The 11,888-nt window shown below is 38.8% G+C and overlaps 1 protein-coding gene across 1 annotated transcript; it reads left to right on the plus strand.

Annotated features, from left to right (window-relative positions):
* Nucleotides 1–1,419: 1,419 nt before the first annotated feature.
* Nucleotides 1,420–11,649, plus strand: LOC108980434 (RRP12-like protein). Its single transcript, XM_018951359.2, has 18 exons — nt 1,420–2,403; nt 2,853–3,372; nt 3,498–3,758; nt 4,009–4,100; nt 5,234–5,443; nt 5,524–5,928; nt 6,444–6,622; nt 6,804–6,897; nt 7,002–7,058; nt 7,434–7,568; nt 7,737–7,805; nt 8,350–8,463; nt 8,731–8,892; nt 9,036–9,164; nt 9,270–9,371; nt 9,452–9,528; nt 9,897–10,043; nt 10,878–11,649. Exons 1-18 carry the CDS (start codon nt 1,900–1,902, stop codon nt 11,443–11,445), a joined length of 3,825 nt encoding a protein of 1,274 aa, XP_018806904.1. The 5' UTR covers nt 1,420–1,899; the 3' UTR covers nt 11,446–11,649.
* Nucleotides 11,650–11,888: the final 239 nt, after the last annotated feature.

Raw genomic sequence — 11,888 nt, forward strand, 5'->3', positions numbered from 1 at the left:
AAACTTTTGGTTCAATCAATATTATTGGGATGATTTAGTTATTCTAGCATAAGTTCATTATCACCCTTATTTTCTGCTACAATTATTGCATACTACTAATTACATTTCTAGGATGCATTGCATATTAGCTATTAGATACGGGAGTATGTACCCTTGTGTTGCATGTCTCAATGCTCTAAGTCTCCGTTACATCCTAAGCGAAAGTTGGAGGCATCACAGACGTCCACCCTAGACCCACATCTGCAACTACTTCTTGTGGAAGTAGTCTAGTACCTGAAGGTCACGAACCAATTGAATCAGAAGAAGTGGAGTATGGTGACGGTCGAGCACCATGATCTAATAAGATAAGGTTGTGGACAAAGGACCATTTTATCAAAATTGAGGGTGATCATGACAACCTGCAAGTAAGGTGCCACCATTGTAGGGATTGTTTTGGTTGTCACTCGAAGAAGCAAGGGACGACAGTTTTGATAGCACATTTAAATGGTTGTGGTATAAGATACATGAAAGGTAGGTGGCTAAAGATCAAAGGAAACTAATTATGAAACAATGACCGCCACTGATGGTACGACCAATAAAAAACTATCAATCCCTCATTTTAGTGAAAATAAATCCAAGGAGTTGCTAATAGCCATGATTATAACGGATGAGATGTCTTTTCTCACTATTAAGGGAAAAGGGCTTTGCAAATTTATAGCTAATCTTGAGCCCCAATTTCTCATTCCTTCATAGTATAAGGTGATGAGACATTGTTTGAATATGCATGCAATTGAGAAGGCTTGCATGAAGGATATGTTTATCAGCACTAGGCAAGTAGTTTCTTTTACGATTGATACATGGACGTCAATTCAGAACCTGAGTTTTTATGTGTATCATAGCCCACTTCATTGACAGTGAGTGGATGTTGCATAAGTGAATATTGGGGCTTGAGCGGATTCAAGATCACAAAGGTTCATTTATTAGTAAGGAATTAGATGATTGTATGACCGAGTGAGGAATTAAAAAATTTCTTACCATCACAGTTGACAATGCCAATGCCAATGCCAATGAGAGTGCAATTGAGTGGTTGAAGCAAAATTGTATAGTCTCAGAAAATACAATTCGTTACCACGAGCTTATACATGTTAGATGTTGTGCTCACATTATCAATTTCATAGTCAATGAGGGTATGAAGGAAGTTAATGACTCAGTTATTAGGGTTCACAATATTGTCAAGTACATAAAGTCTTCCCCCAAAGGCTTGACAAGTTTAAATTGTATGTCAAGCAACTAAAAATTCTCTCGTATCTGCTCAAGAGCTCAAGCTGCAGACACCGTGAAGCCCTACCGCCCCACTTCGTTGTAATATCCGGCCCGTTAGAAGCCCAAGACCCACTTAAGGCCCAGCGCATATACCCCTTAAACCCTCACCTCCTCTCCAGCGCCCCCCTTCCTCACCCGCCCGGGACTTCTTTTTCTTCTCTGCAAACAAACAAGCAGCCCCACGGCTCTCTCTTCTGCGATTTCTGTTTCCGTTGGATGCAACACGCCGCCGGCGCTCCTCGTCGGTCGGTTTCTTCTCTCGCTCCTTCGGCGTCTTGCTTTCCCTCGGTCTCTCTCTCCTCTCCCTGTTTCGTATTGCAGTCTTCGTGGCTGCTGACCTCCGTCACTTGCTTCCGTCGCCGTTTGGCACGACGCCACCGTGCACCGCGCCTCGTCTACGCGGCACCCCGTCTCGCTTTCCGTTACTTCACTCTCCCTCACTCCGATTGATTAGTTGGTGCCTTTTCCTCTTTGTTTTACAGGTGTGGACTACCGAATTAAAAGAGAATTTGGTCCCCGAACTCTCATTTTCCAGTGGTCTAAAACCCTTGCTACACGAGCTGTTGAGAGTTAGGGTTTTCTGCAACCTCTACAACAATGGAAGGCATGGACGAAATTGAGGATCCCACGTTTTTCCTTGAAGAAACCAATGACGACTTGTGCTTTTCGATCCTCTCTCGCTTCAGCAACTCCACCAAAGAGGACCATCAGCACATCTGCTCAGTCATAGGCGCCATGTCGCAAGAGCTCAAGGACCAGAACCTTCCTTCCAGCCCAGTAGCGTACTTCGGGGCCGCGTGCTCCTCCCTTGACCGCCTCGCCTTGGAGCTTGATCCACCCGCTTACGTTGTCAACGCCCTCCTCACAATCCTCCACCTGGTTCTTCCTCGGATACCCCCTGCCATTCGTAAAAAGAAGGCTGATTTCTTGTCCGAACTATTGGTGCGGGTTCTTCGGTCTCCGTTGTTGTCTGTCGGAGCCGTGATATCTGGATTGAAATGCACTTCTCATTTGTTGAACAACCGAGATGCTATCAATTGGTCTGACATTTGTCACTTGTATGGCGTTCTTTTGGGTTTCCTCACGGATTCCCGTCCCAAGGTAAGTCATAGTCGTAATGAACCACTTCGTATTAGGATATATTCAATATTGATATTGACATCATCAACCACTCAGTCCGGTGGAAACTTAATTAAGATGTTCATGTGCAATTCGGTGAGTTTCAAATGTTGGCTTTTGAAGGACATAGAAGCTATAATAATTAAAAAGCAGCAATTCGTGGTGTATGATAGAATGTAATTGCTTATATGGCGCCATTATATTCACCAAATAACAAGAAGCAGTACGAATTGCTTTTGATGATGTGTCAAATTTAATTTAAGGTAGAGCCTTTAGGATTACTCACTGTTTTTAAACAAAATATCTAGAAAGACAAGAGCTTCAAACTCTGTATTAGTTTTATCTATTATGTAAGCTATGAGGTTTAACCCATGAAGCTGTGTGTAAATTTTGATTCTTAACCAAAAAAAAAAATTGATTCTGAACAACAGGTGAGAAGGCAATCACACGTGTGTCTTCGAGACACCTTATCAAGATTTCAAGAAACATCAGTGCTAGCACCTGCATGTGAAGGGATTACAAAGATATTTGAAAAATCTCTTCTATTGGCTGGTGGATCAAATGTGAATGCCACTGAAGGACCCAAGGGAGCTCAAGAGGTCCTTTATATTTTGGATGCTTTGAAGGAGTGCCTTCCTCTTATGTCAATTAAGTACACAACAAGCATCCTCAAATACTACAAAAGTTTACTGGAGCTGCACCAACCCCCCGTCACAAGGCGGATAACAGATAGTTTGTATTTACTTTGTCTTGTCCCAGCTTTAGCTGTTTCTCCCGAGGCATTGCTTGATTTGTTAGACTCAATATCTCTATCCGTCTCCACTAATGAGACATCTGCTGATTCAATGACATTTGCTGCACGCTTGCTTGATGTTGGAATGTGTAAAATGTATTCCCTTAATAGGCAACTATGTGTAACAAAGCTACCTGTTGTATTCAACGCACTCAAAGGTCTGCTTTCCTTTTTACATTTAATTCTGTATACACTTCTTAGATTACATTTAATAATTATATCTGTTGAGTTAAGATCTGAACGAAAGTGAAAGTGTTAATATTTCCATCTTTGGCATTGGCAGATATTTTGGCATCTGAACATGAGGAGGCTGTATATGCAGCCACAAATGCAATGAAGAATGTGACGAGTGCTTGCATTGATGAAAGCTTGATCAAGCTGGGTGTGGACCAGATTTTGACGAATGCAAACAATGATGCTAGGCGGTCTGGCCCTACCATCATTGAAAAAGTATGTGCAACTATTGAAAGCTTGCTTGGTTATCACTATGCTGCTGTCTGGGACATGTCATTTCAAGTTGTCTCTACGATGTTTGACAAATTAGGTATTCCCATTGTTATCTGACTTCTTTTGTTGTAGTATTAAATCTGCTATTTGATATCCAGTTGTTTTTAACTGACACATTGCATGTATAGAAAGATCAAGCAATCTGATGCTGTATAGGGATGTATCCCTCATTCTTTCATTAGATTGTTTGAGAAACTTTGTAGTGCTCATTGATCTGCTAGTATGGTCTGTTAATTTCATATATCTGATTCTATATTTATAATATTACCATAATTTTGATCATACAGGGCATCATTCTTCTTATTTTTTGAAGGAGGTCCTTAGCAACTTGGCTGACATGCAGAAGTTGCCTGATGAAGATTTTCCTTTCAGAAAGCAGGTATTTATTTTTCTAATCATAAATATGAATGTACAATTCATTCTAATGATATCATTATATCAAAATATTTGAAATGAAGATTTGTTAGAACTCGTTATAGTATGATTAACAATCCATTCCTTTCTGAAGTTGTGGGTTTCCTCCCTCATTTGGTTTATCTTTGCTTGATCTCTATACTCTTTGGGGAGGACTATGAGAATGTCCTATATCTCCACATCCTTGTGTTAACAGATCTGCAAGTCTTAGGTTTACCGCATCATTCAGAATCATTTTTCCAAGATTGCATAAATTAAAATGGTAATTAAGCAAATGAAAGCTGTTGCTTGTTTTTCAATCATTGGACATTCAAAAACAGGGGTGGTTCAGACATCAGACCCGAACACTATTGGATGAAGGGTGGGCTTTCTGTTGCGTCATCTTAATGTTAATTGCAGCAGTGCTTAGGGGACCTTTTCTAATTGTTTAACAAGTAAAATTTCAAGGAGAAGAGCTCATATAGTGGGAGGCACAACAGGAATACACTCTAGTTTATTGGCTGTATACTTGGGCGGGAGAGAATAGGACATTCTAGAATTTCTTTTGGACTGGCAACACATAGGTAGTGGGGCTGCAATTTTAGTTGGGGGCTGAAAAGGGGCAGTACTAAGTGGGGATTGTGGCTGGGGTGAAATAATAGGGTTTGGTGTTCTTTTGTAAGAAAAATTTAGGATTTTCTTGGGCTACATCAAGGCTGACGAATGTAGGGTTTTTTAGCTCCTCTAAAGACTGGGTTTCTTTAGAAAAGTATTTTGGATAAGCTCTTGGAGCCCGACAATAAGTTTTTAAAAAGAATTCCTATAATTTAGGATTTATTCCTAAAAAAGGGCTGGCAGCAAATGGCATTCGTAGGAATTGATTTTCCCTATGATAAACTTTTAAACAACTTCTAACTCTTCTAGGAATAATCTGGCAGCATAGTTTTCAGAAGAGGATTCCCAAATTTTAGGCTTTGTCACTAGTAAGTTGACATATATTAGGTGGAAATTGAATTGATATTATGCATCTTTTGCAAAGATATTGTGGAATGCACCCAGTTTGTCTAGTAGTTTTGAACTTTGCACCATGGACTAACATTTTGATTCTCCAATTTGCAGCTGCATGAATGCCTTGGAACAGCTCTTGGTGCATTAGGACCTGAAATGTTCTTGGGCCTTGTACCTCTTAATTTGGAAGCTGAAGATCTGTCTAAGGCAAATGTTTGGCTCTTTCCAATTCTGAAGCAGTATACTGTTGGTGCCCGTCTAAGATTCTTTACAGAGTCAGTTTTGGGTATGATTGGACTGATGAAACAGAAATCTCAAAAGGTGTGAAGCCTTTCGTACCAATTAGATCAGTATCTTTCTCTCTTCAATTGGAATTTACTAAGTATTCTCACTTTTGGCAGCTTGAACTTCAAGGACGGGTTTTTTCATCTAGGAGTGCAAATGCACTCATGTACTCTTTGTGGTCCTTACTGCCTTCATTTTGCAACTATCCTTTGGATACTGCTGACAGTTTCAAACATCTAAAGAAAGCTTTATGGGATGCACTTAATGAAGAACCCGATACTCGTGGAATAATATGCACCAGTTTGCAGATACTTATTCAACAGAATAAGAAAATTTCAGAGGAAAAAAGTGAGATGCCTAATACTGAAGAAGGTATGGCCAGACAACGAGCACTGGCCCATTATACCCTACAGATTGCAGCAGATAATTTACATGCGCTTAAGTCATCTGCACGTGAGGCCTTAACCATTTTGTCAAACGTTCTCATGCAATCTACAAAAGATGATGGTGGTTCTTTGCAGGTACTCAAATCATTATCCATTGAAAATGCTGTTTCCATGCACCTTGATTACTTATTTTTAATTTTTCCATTAAAAATTATATATATGCGTATATATTGTAATATCTTAGATTGTGTATGGGAGGTGGTGAATGGGTCAATTTTTTGAAGGAAGAAAATCTTGCCCTTTATAATGATTCAAAAGTGCTCCAATTGTAACTTGTCTATTTTTTTGGAGTCTAAGCCAAGATGTGGCTTGGACTTGGGTCTTTATTGGAGGTCCAACTAAAGTTTATATATCAGCTTTCTGGTGTTAAAAACAAGAAAAAAATGGTTTATTTATCAGCTTTCTTTCCAATCCCAGAAAATGGGAGGCAGTCTTCCTGAAGATCACTAGTTGGATTGTGACACACATCATGCCGACTGAAACCTTTCTTCAAGTAGCGTTCTTCACTTGAGAAAAGTCAATGGCAATGTTGTAGCTTGTAGTATTTTATAGTTTAAGCATTGTATAATAATGTATTTTGTTCCTTGCAGTCCACAATTGGTGAATTTGCTTCCATATCAGATAGGGAAGTAGTGTCAAGATTCTTTTTGAGTACAGTGCAGAAGCTTTTGAAGGTCACTCAAGAGGCTGGCAAACCAGGAAATTCAAGAACTTCTAATTCTATACCTACGAACCCTCTAGCAAACGATAGTTCTCCATCACTTTTGAGGTGTTCTTTTTCCTTCCGTTTTTTTGTTATATTTCTACAAGTTGGTTACACTCATGACAGCTCTTGGTCATATGAATCATTTTTAACGATATTGTTAAGTCGGGCTTTATGCATGATATGATAACTTTTTGGTTTGTTGCAATATTTGACAGAGGAATTATTTTTTCATCTTAAACTGCAGGGCACGGTTTTTTGATTTGGCAGTTTCACTTTTGCCTGGTTTGAATGCTAAAGAGATTGATGTTTTATTTCTTGCAATAAAGCCTGCATTGAAGGTTTGTAAATGGTTCTTTATAGTATTGTGATTTACCTTTGCTATCTATGGAGGAAACTCCTAAAAGTAGAAGCTTGTGTTACCACGTTAACGTTTGAACTGCAGGATGCTGATGGTCTGATACAAAAGAAGGCATACAAAGTTCTTTCAGTTATTCTGAGGGTATGCTTTTGTAATGGCAGAAGCTTTTAAGTTATACATTTCACATCAGTCATTACTTATAAAAAAAAAAAAAAAACAATTCACATCAGTCATTGCATAGTCCAGATAATTTATGGCCATTCTACCTTTAATGTGGCGGTTTAGAGAATGGGAAGAACGCTGGTTAATTGATACAAATTGGTTGGTTTACCTTGCCAAAGTCTTAGTAATGGCAGGATTCATCCTAGACATCAGCATTTAGATTTTGTTTTCTGAATTATTCATCATATCTCTCCTATTCATAGAGTAGCCATAACAATTAGGACATCTTTTAGCCACATCAAAATTGAAGTTGTCTGACCAGTTTCTCTCTTTGCTGTGGATTTGTGTGGCCAGAATTGTGATGGGTTTCTCATATCAAACCTCGAGGAATTGCTTGGGTTAATGATTGATGTGCTGCCTTCATGCCATTTTTCTGCCAAACGCCACAGACTTGATTGCTTGTACTTTCTAACAGTCCACGTTCCCAAGGTAGCTGAAGAGGAAATGGCTCTAATTTGTTTTTTGAACTTAAAATCCCCTCCTCAATTGAGTCTAGGGTCTAACTTGAGTATATAATTTAATTTGCTTAGGTTTCTGTTCGTTGTTTCAAACTTGATTACAGAACTTAATCTTGACCAACAATCCTTCTGCTTACAGGATGATTCAAACCAGAGGCAACACATCATTGGCTCCTTCCTAACAGAAATAATACTTGCGCTTAAAGAGGTATTGTGTTATTTGCTTGAACATTTGCTTAACAATTGGCTGATTGAACTTATAAAAAAAAAAAAACAATTGGCTGATTGATTGATTATTTCTGTTGGTTTATTTTATCTTACCTATCCAAAAAAAGAAGAAATAAGTTCATTTTTTAGTAGTCTTTCTCTGTTGTCTGTCTAGGATATTGGTCGTCACTGCTTATGTAAAAAATTTCATTGATTAAAAGAAAAATTAATATAATCTTCTGCTATTCAAAATATCTTGATTGATGAACTGGTGGACATGTTGCTTGCATTGTTTGCATTCTATGTATTACTTGTGTCAGTTGAGGAGTTGCAGTAGATTAATCGTGGCTCTGGTAATGGTGGTGATGATGGTCCGTTGGTGTTCAGCCGCATCTACAAAAGCATACATTTGTTTGAAAAAAAAAAGGCATAACTTGTGTTGGCCTGACATACTCTCTCTCTCTCTCTCTCTGTCCCACATAACGACTTCTCAACTTGCTGCTTTGTATATACTGATCTGTCTTCTATCATTATTCTTCTTGCAGGCAAATAAGAAAACAAGAAATAGAGCATATGAAATTCTTGTTCAAATTGGCCATGCTTGTGGAGATGAAGAGAAAGGCGGAAATAGAGAAAACTTGTATCAATTTTTTAGCATGGTACTACTTATTATCCAAAACAATTAGCATGATACTAATGGATCTGTGTTCAAGGTTTTTGTTACCAAATTGATCAAAGCGTGGACTCTTTTATGGAAGTTTTGGATACATTTTAGGAACGCAAACAGTTTTCATATGGACCCTTCTTTCTTTTGAATGCTTTTGACTAAACTGTCATTTTATATTAATTTTACATCGTGAATCTTTAAATTTTTATAAATGACCATGTGCTTCTCTTGAAATATGTGAAGTTATTCATGATTTCAGGTGGCGGGAGGACTGGCCAGCGAGACCCCTCACATGGTCAGTGCTGCAGTCAAAGGCTTAGCTCGCTTGGCTTATGAGTTTTCTGATCTAGTTTCTACTGCTTGCGGTTTACTTCCATCCACTTTTCTCCTCCTTCGGAGAAAGAATAAAGAAATAATCAAGGTTCCCACCCACAACACCCAGTTTGAGTTGTTTACTTAAATATATTCTAGTTGTTGGTTCTTGTGAACTACTAAACACGTCATTTCTCTCTCTCCCTCTCTCTCTGACCTTATTTTAACACCTTCTTTACCTCTTAAATGCAGGCTAATTTAGGTTTGTTGAAGGTGTTGGTGACGAAATCACAACCTGAAGGTCTGCAAATGCACTTGGGGAGCATGGTGGAAGGATTGTTCAAGTGGCAAGATAACACCAAAAACCACTTCAAAGCTAAGGTTGGTTAATCAGCATTTTTCTCTCTTGGAACTGCTGTGGTAAGCGGCTGAGTTTATATAATGATTGTTCCAAATTCACTTTGGTCAATTTTGAGTCATATCCAGGTTAAGCATCTCCTTGAAATTCTTGTCAAGAAGTGCGGTCTGGAAGCGGTGAAGGCTGTGATGCCTGAGGAACACATGAAACTCCTTACTAATATACGGAAGGTCTGTTAAAAGTCATCATATGGAAGAATAAAAACTTTAGTGGGTGTCATTTTTACTTGGTTCATCATTGTCAAACACAGATCAATGAACGAAAAGAGAGAAACCTAAGGGCTAAATCAGAAGCAAGATCTCAACTGTCAAAAGCAACTACTTCCAGGTATTAATCTCTTGTAATAAAATATCAAGAAAGGTATATACATATATACAGCTTATACCTAGGATGTACATGCATGTAATTATGTAGCTGCCAGCAGATAGAGATACTGTGCGGTGTGCAGAGCAAAAAGTTCTGTGGGCGAGATGTAAGCAGTGGGGTTTCTGGCTCCATGTTAGTACCACATAGTTTCCAAGTACTGACAAGCTGATCACTACTAAACAATGTGAGCTATCGAAGTAGTTGATGGCCATTGTTGCTGTAAGAGTGTCAATAAAATTCAAAGGCACACATAGGAATGAATCCGTCTGTAGGTAATTATTTCACCTGTACATGGGCATTTTCCTAATTATTTATTTTTATCTTTTCAGGCTAAGCAGATGGAATCACACAAAAATATTTTCTGATTTTGGTGATGATGAAACTGAAGAAAGTGATGCTGAGAATATGGAAGCCATGACAATATCTGGTCAACAGCGCAAGGGTTCCTCACAGCTGAAGTCCAAAGCATCATTACGGTCAGTGTTGCACATTTGAGTCTGCTTATTCTGGTTGTTGGTGTTAGATCAGCCATTACAGAATCATACCATTTTAGGTGATATTGGATGAAAACATTTTGGGAAGTTTTTTATGAATAGTGAAGAAATGAAGTTGAGATGATGTTTTTATGGGTTTTTGTGAAAAAAGAGCTGGTCAAGGTGGCAACAAAGCCACCTAGGGCCACTCAAATCAGCCACCCACGGGGGTCCTGTGGTGGCCATTGTAATCAGAGTTTTTTTTTTTTTTAATTTATGTTTATATTTATAATGTTATTCTTAATTGAATAAGTGGAAAAATGTTAAGATGAGGAGTGAAAACAAAAATTGAGTGAGACGTTTTTTAATTTTGTATGTTTGAGAGGGAAATTGGGAAAAAGAACTGAACTGTAGAGTGAAAATCACTCGAGTGTTTTGTTGCCGAACATGCACTTAATCTTGGGCTCTAGAAATTTGCACGTCTTCCGACAAAGTTTGTTGGATTGTTCTAGGCTGTGAGAAGAATTGTGTTTGTTGGTGATTCTTTAAAGATCTGACAATTGACACACAAGAAATTTGCATATGTGATACTTCCGAAGTGAAGTTTGTTGGATCATTCTAGGCTTGTGAGAAGAATTGCGTTTGTTGGTGATTCTTTTTATATCCATTCTCTCTCTCTCTCTCCCCGCCAAAAAATGCCATCAGGATTTCCTGGCCTGCAAGGCAGTATCCTGTCCTAATATAGTAATTGCTTCATTAAACACTGTCAATGAATTTTATTGATTTTTGCTCCACAAGGAACAAGCCATTACTGATCATTTTTTTTATTCTCTCCAGCTCCAGGAGTAGAGCAGCTATGAACTTGCCTGAGCACCTATTTGATCAATTCGAAGATGAGCCACTTGACTTGCTTGATAGGCGGAAAACAATCTCAGCTCTTCGATCTTCTAAGCATGTCAAGCGGACACTAGATTCAGATGAACCAGAACTGGACTCTGAAGGGCGCTTGATTATTCGTGAGGGAGAAAACTCAAAGGAGACACCCTCTGACCCTGATTTGGATGCAAAGAGTGAAGCAGGTAGTCACATGTCATTGAACTCAAGGAGAAACCAGAAGCGTAGGAAAACATCTGTGTCCGGTTGGGCTTACACGGGTAGTGAGTATACCAGCAAGAAGGCAGGTGGGGATGTGAAGAGAAAAGATAAGCTTGAACCATATGCATATTGGCCGCTTGATCGCAAAATGATGAGCCGTAGACCTGAGCATCGGGCTGCTGCAAGGAAAGGGATGGCAAGTGTGGTGAAGATGACAAAAAAACTTGAAGGCAAGAGTGCCTCGAGTCTACTCTCCAGTAAGGGCCTGAAGTTTAAAAGGAGTCAAAAGAAAAAGGGCAGCAAGAAATAAAACTGGTGAAAACCATACTCATTGTTTAATTACTTCACCTTTGGCACGTGCCCCTCTCAAAATTTTTGAGTTTTTTTTTTTTTTTTTGAATTCTACTTTTAATTTGCGGTAATGCATTTTTGTTCTACATGTAATAACAATGTGAATGGAAATATGCTCGTGATTGAAATGTTACAGTTTTGCTTGCACTTGTTTTGCTGTTAATTAGTCAGTGGTGATGGGTTTCTGTATAATGTTTCTGGTATCAGTTAAACAGTGGGAATACCGAAGTAAACTTAATTGGGCAACACGATCGTGGGCCAAGGGGTTTACTTATTTGTCTTGGGCTTGGCTTTGCGCTAGATCATGAATAAAATCAGGCCCGATAAAAGTGTTTGGGTTTGCGCTTTTGCCATGTGTTTGATTGCCCAAACTGGCTGATTCGGTTGAACCAAATTAGAAAG

This window comes from Juglans regia, chromosome 1, assembly GCF_001411555.2.
Source record: "Juglans regia cultivar Chandler chromosome 1, Walnut 2.0, whole genome shotgun sequence".
Taxonomy (NCBI): Eukaryota; Viridiplantae; Streptophyta; class Magnoliopsida; order Fagales; family Juglandaceae; genus Juglans; species Juglans regia.

Bases quoted from the DNA above. Each gene is read 5' to 3' on its own strand.
- LOC108980434 (XM_018951359.2), top strand. From the start codon at position 1,900: ATGGAAGGCATGGACGAAATTGAGGATCCCACGTTTTTCCTTGAAGAA. The intron at 7,806-8,349 runs GTATTGTGTTAT...TTCTTCTTGCAG, and splicing joins TAATACTTGCGCTTAAAGAG to GCAAATAAGAAAACAAGAAA. The intron at 9,165-9,269 runs GTTGGTTAATCA...AGTCATATCCAG, and splicing joins AAAACCACTTCAAAGCTAAG to GTTAAGCATCTCCTTGAAAT.